Below are 6,000 nucleotides of genomic sequence, written 5' to 3'. Positions count from 1 at the left end.
TTTTAGCAAATTATTTGCAGCCGTTGACAATCTAAGTTTCGACAACAGCTTGTATTTAAATAGTACCTTTAACACAATGACGCTTCCCAAGGCACTTCACAGGACTAGTGTGAGATTTTTAAAAATTTGAAACCGTGCTGCATAAGGAGAAATTAGAGCAGGTGATCAAAGGCTTGGTCCAAGAGGTAGGTTTTAAGGAGCGTCTTGAAGGAGGAAAGAGAGGTGGAGAGGTTTAGCAGGGAGTTCCAGAGCTTGGGGCCGAAGCAACAGAAGACACGGCCACCAATGGTTGAGCGATTATAATCAGGGATGCTCAAGGGGGCAGAATTAGAGGAGCGCAGACATCTCGGGCGGGGGTTGTGGGGCTGGAGGAGATTAGAGATATTCACTTTATTTAAAGGGGGGGTGGGGGGGAAACCCCATTGACCAGGAATAAAACCATTGCATGGATGCCAACATGACTTGGTCTGAGGAGAGAGGGGCTCATTTCCTGCAGTGGCCCAGCAGGGCCGGGGGCACCGAACTGTCTCCGCCTGAGTTCCGCTCAAACATACGTCAACGCGCCAAGTGCGGGCTCGCTCCGTTGGTGACGATGCTGAAGGCGGAAGAAGGTGAGCGAAAAGGCTTTATTTCAACAGCGGCTAAAAAGGGCGACATGATGGTGGCGCCGGGCTGGCAAACGGGAAAGCGCCGCTCCGGAAATTCGCTGCTTTCTAAAAGTTGTATTTCTTGCTGGAGCTGGGTCGGAATTGCCCGGCTTTGTGTTGTTTGGGTTCCGCCTGGCGAGGCCCGCGGCCCGCACCGATGTTGTTGTAACTGTTGCAATGATTACATTCGCTCCTGAAAGTTGCAGACAATGTGTAACATGTTTTCAAAATCTAGCAAAGTTCTTCCCTGGAAAATGTAAATAATTGCAATAAAAGTGAAAGGGTAACTAACACTGTCATGTGATACACAACACTCCCCCTTCAGTTATAAAACAAACGGTACTAACTCTCTTATGCTGGCCAGGAATTGTGAACAAATTACATTTCCTGTTATTTGTCTCGACTATATTCTGAGGTCTCGCCATGTCCACCGATTATCAACTACGTGACCGGTTTTTTTTTAAACTTGACCCTACTCCATTTCCAAAGGACAGTTTTGGAATTGTTTTTTGGGCAGTTTTTGTTCCAAGAACAAAATCTCTTCAGATGTTGCCATGTAATGGTGGCTCGTTTATTATTTATTTGGAAACCAGCGTGCTACCAGTTTCTGGTAAGCTCTGGTCTGCACACTGCCAGTGAAACTGGTTAAATAAATCTTTTGTTTTTAAGGGGCAATGAAAATGAAATTACATCAGTAATTAGGTCATTTTTCACTCTTCAGTATGCAAACAGGGGGTTTGTGAGAGACATTGCCCTAGCGATGGAATTTCTTAGAAGTTGACATTTTTTATAAGGTTTAATCCCGTGCCCGGTACTCTGAAATGCCAGACTATGTTGTCACTGGGATTTTAATCAAGTGTAATGATAGCAGTGTGCAGAACACCTAGGAGTACAATTAGATTGTAGACTCTCGTTCCAAACTAGTTGTTTCTACTGAGGCAGCACTAGGGTGAAGTATTGAGGTGTTCAATTCGGAGCATCCCACAAAATCCTTAATGGCTGCTGTGTGATTATAAATACTGACAATGCTGGTTTTTGTGAAGAAATATAATTTGTAACTTTTTTTCATCAAATGGCTGGTGATATTTTGCCACAAAGCGGCTGACCACCCATGTTTGCTGTGTGAACAGTAATCATCAACTGTGCTATGTCTTTAGACAGTGCTGTGTGGTGAGGACAGGCTGGTGGAGGACCTTTGTCTTACTGATGTTTAGCGTAAGGCCCATGCTTTCGTACGCCTCAGTAAATATGTCGACGATGTCCTGGAGTTCAGCCTCTGTGTGTGCACAGACGCAGGCGTCGTCCGCGTACTGTAGCTCGACGACAGAGGTTGGGATGTTCTTGGACCTGGCCTGGAGACCACTCCAGCAGGGAGCTTGTCGACTGTGAGGTGGAGCATAGCAGCGAGGAAGATTGTGAAGAGGGTTGGGGCAATGACGCAGTCCTGTTTGACCCCGGTCTGGATGTGGATTGGGTCTGTGATGGATCCGTTGGTAAGTATCACGGCCTGCATGTCTTCGTGGAGCAGGCGGAGGATGGTGACATACTTTTGGGGGCATCCGAAACGGAGGTGGATGCACCATAGACCCTCGCGGTTGACAATCAAAGGCCTTCCTACCTCTTTCCTCAATGACTATCTGTCCCACCTGTGACAGAGACTGTGGTACTCGTATTGGACTGTACAGCCACCTAAGGACTCGTGTTAAGAGTGGAAACAAGTCTTCCTCAATTCCGAGGGACTGCCTATGATATGTCTTTAGAAGATCAAAGAGATAGGGGATAGGCTAAAAGGTGGTCGATGGAATTCAATTTCATTAACACGAGGGGATGCATTTTTATTGGAAAAAAAACATAATTATAGTCTGAATGGAAGTCAGCTCTGTGCTGTAGAAGAGCAGAGAGAGCTAGGGTTACAGTTTCGCAGGACATTCAAGGCAGTATCCCAGGTTGATGAGGCTTTAAAAAAAAACTAATTGAATTCTAGGTTTTATCACAAGCTATAGAATATAAAAGTCAAGAGGTAATGATGAGGCAATGTAAAACCTGAATAGGACCAGTTAGTGTATTGTGTGCAGCGAGGATATTGATGCTTTGGAGAAGGTACAGTACAGATTCACTGGGATGCTGCTTGATATGAGGAAATACAAATAGGAAGAAAGATTTGAAAATTTTGATCTGTTCCATTAGAATAACAGAGATGATGGGGCGATATGAAAAAAGTGTTTAAAATTATGGAAGGACAGGACAGTACTGTTTAGAAACAGACTATTTCCAGTAGTTTAGGTGTCAAAATGACGGGCCACAGATACAAGATTAAATGCAAGACATTTAGAACAGAGAGCAGGAGAAACCTCTACAATTCACAACCAGGGTTTTTGGTAGAGGCAGAAACTTCACGATTAGATTGCATTGGTGGATGAAGGAAAAAGAATAGAAGGAATATGGGAATACAATGGATAAAATGATTGGAGCTATTTACTCACATGGAGGTTAAATGCTGGTATAGACTGGTGGAACCAAATTGGCAGTTTACGTGTTAGAACCTCTTTTTTTCCTCCCCTCTGAAAGCATTCGGTATTAGCAGCTCTCCAGTATCTTGTCGCGATGGCATTTCTTCACGTGTGAACTTGGCAGTGAGTGTTAGCTGTTTGAGGAAAGGCATCACAGTTGAGCAGATCTGCACATCCCCATTTTCTGGCAGAAGTCACCAGTTGGGGCACATCCAATCTGTGTGGCTCAATGCTACATCAGATGATGTCAATAACCACTGGGCCATCCGAGAAGCTGAGCAAAGTCATAAATGGGAAGTTGATACAGGCGGGGAAAAGATTTTTAATTTTTAATACTTTGCTATATTGTAAATTTTTGCAGAGTAAATATTTGTATTGCGACTCTGGTTATTATTTAGACACTAGCAGTAGAATTGCAATGTTGATCACCAGGAAGTAATATGCAGAATTTTGTGACTGCATGTATGCTGATGTTGCTGTCTATTTATAGTGATTATCTATTGACAGATGCTTCTCATTGCTACCTTTATTTTCGGAATCCTAAGCCTGTGGATGTTGGTGTGGCTCTGGCGTGATATCCGCAACAGGTCACCGGGTCAGAAGAGACCTTTTTTCAGCCTTTTGAACCAATACCTGACTCTCAGGGCTGAGAGTGTCCTGAGCCTTTTGCAGCGACGGAGACTCGAATTGAGCACCAAAAATATTCAGCAAGTGCAACACGACACTCTTCTCTGCAGGATCCTCAGGAACAGAAACACGGAGTATGGCAAATTGTACAGATTCTCCGAAATTACAGACCGTGAGACCTTCTGCAGCCTTCACCCACTGACGCGATATGATCATTACAAAGATTACATCTGGCGTGTTGCTAAAGGGGAACAAAATGTGTTGATTTCAGAGAGACCAAGTGTCCTCTCTATGACATCAGGAATTTCAGGCTCCAGTGCAATGTTACTGAGTACTAGGACGACAGCTAATGACTTCCATCAGGTATTGGTAACTCTTGTTATATAAAGTATGTTTGTGTTTGATGCCTGACTTACCCAGAACCTAACTTCTAAGCTATTTCTTCCCCTTTTACCTCCCCAGCTCTTCTGAGTTTATTGACACTTTTTTTAGGGTGCAGTTCCATGATTGCCATGATTGTCCTGGGTTCTGGGCTTAAGTGACCATTTCTTGCATAAGTTGAGACAGTGCGGTAGATTTTGATTGTGCAGTAATGTAAAATGAATGATAGCGAATCGACAGCCTGTTTTACATCTCTCCAGAATGTTATTTCCATTGACTTACCATCCAACTGTCTGTGAACAATGCCATGAGAGATATGCAATTTACGTAAAAACTAGATTATCTTTTATTTATATATATATTAGATGTGTCTGTGGCACACCAGGAACTCTTTTATTTAAATTATAAATAAAAGGTAATCTGGTATACGACAAGCACCTTTCCCTATTCAAATTATGATCAGAAAAATCTGTGAAATTTGAGCCAAAAACAGCGCAGATGACTATAATATAACCTTGTACAAGGGGAGAGGTGTGAACCCAGAATGTGTCTTTGCACAGGGAGTGTGGAATCTGTCCTTGTATTAGCAAGGCAAAGGCAGGGTTGTAGGACTGGAATGTGTCCTTGCACTGGCAGGAGTAGGGAGGGATATGGATGGGATGCTGCCTCACAAAAGATGGGGTGGGGGAGATGTGTTGAACTGGAATGTGGCCTCACACTGGCTGAAGGGAGAAGGCTGGAGTGGAAGGAGTATTTCTTTCTGTGTACCTTAATGTCTAATGCCACTATATAAAAGTAATCAACATCATTCAGCACAATAAAGTTGAAAGTTTGAACATTACAGAACATCAAGGAAAGACTGAAGATAATGAACAAAAAGGGGAGAAATAGGGTGGGTGGTTCTGTGAATCTGATTATATTTATGTGTTGCAATGATTGTGGATGTGTTTGAGAGGCTGTTTCTGTGTAATGTGTTCTGTATATGGCGGTGCTTTAACTCTACACCTCAATTCCCTTTAGAAGGTGAAGTTTAAAGAGAGAGATGTATTTTCCCCTTTTGTAACTTGGAACCTTCATAAACCAAACACAGACCAACTTAGTGAACTAGCACAGTAACCCCTGATAGTTAAAAACACTAAGGACACTTGAAGCATTGTGGAATAGTCAACATAATGGCCGGGATTTTGCATTGCGAATAATGGTGTGGCTGACGGCACTCGCCGTTGTTATGGAGTAAATCTGACAGTAACTTCTGGAGTATGCACATGCGCAGTTAAATGCGGAAATCTGGAAGTTGCTGTCTGAGTTACTCTGCTCCTCCATAGGCTGCGCTACAATAGTAACACACCAATAGACTCGGCATTGAAATCCAGGTAAGGGCATGAAGTTGCAATACTTACTCACTCGGTACCCATTAAACGCACAAAAAACGATAAGACTGGTGCATTCAGTTGGAAGATCATTTTTAAGGCGTGGTAAGTCATAATTACTGACAAACAACCTCTCTGGCACTGAAAATTTAATTTTATAAGTGTGGAGTCTCATTCCTTTGGAATTTAATTATTATTTTACTTTTTCTGTCTGTCTCTGTTATGTCTCTCTCCCTTAATCCCATCTTTCTTTCCCTCTCTCTTTATTTCACTTTCTGTACATGACTTAAATCTCATTTATACTGACTGATTTATACTTCCTGGTTTAGACCCGGTGTGTCTCAGTGACGATTCTTCAGTCTGATTGGTTGAAGAGCCTCGCTGTGGTTTAACCTGCTCACATACGCCACAAATCTCCTGTAGAGGGTGCCGCACTGGATCAGACACCAGATGTCAGCAAGACTC

At 43.0% G+C, this 6,000-nt stretch overlaps 1 protein-coding gene across 2 annotated transcripts in view; it reads left to right on the top strand.

Annotated features, from left to right (window-relative positions):
- The first annotated feature begins 586 nt into the window (after window positions 1–586).
- Window positions 587–6,000, top strand: part of ghdc (GH3 domain containing) — a 47,105-nt gene continuing 41,691 nt past the window's right edge. For both annotated transcript variants that reach the window (XM_070863998.1, XM_070863999.1), the window contains exons 1-2: window positions 587–611; window positions 3,665–4,147. In XM_070863998.1, coding sequence (XP_070720099.1) covers window positions 3,665–4,147 — 483 coding nt within the window. In that variant the 5' untranslated portion in view covers window positions 587–611. The remainder of the gene's footprint in view (window positions 612–3,664; window positions 4,148–6,000) is intronic.

This window comes from Pristiophorus japonicus, chromosome 21, assembly GCF_044704955.1.
Source record: "Pristiophorus japonicus isolate sPriJap1 chromosome 21, sPriJap1.hap1, whole genome shotgun sequence".
NCBI classification, from domain to species: Eukaryota; Metazoa; Chordata; class Chondrichthyes; family Pristiophoridae; genus Pristiophorus; species Pristiophorus japonicus.
The sequence above is the reverse complement of the archived record's forward strand: the minus strand, read 5'-3'. Positions and strand labels throughout refer to the sequence as shown.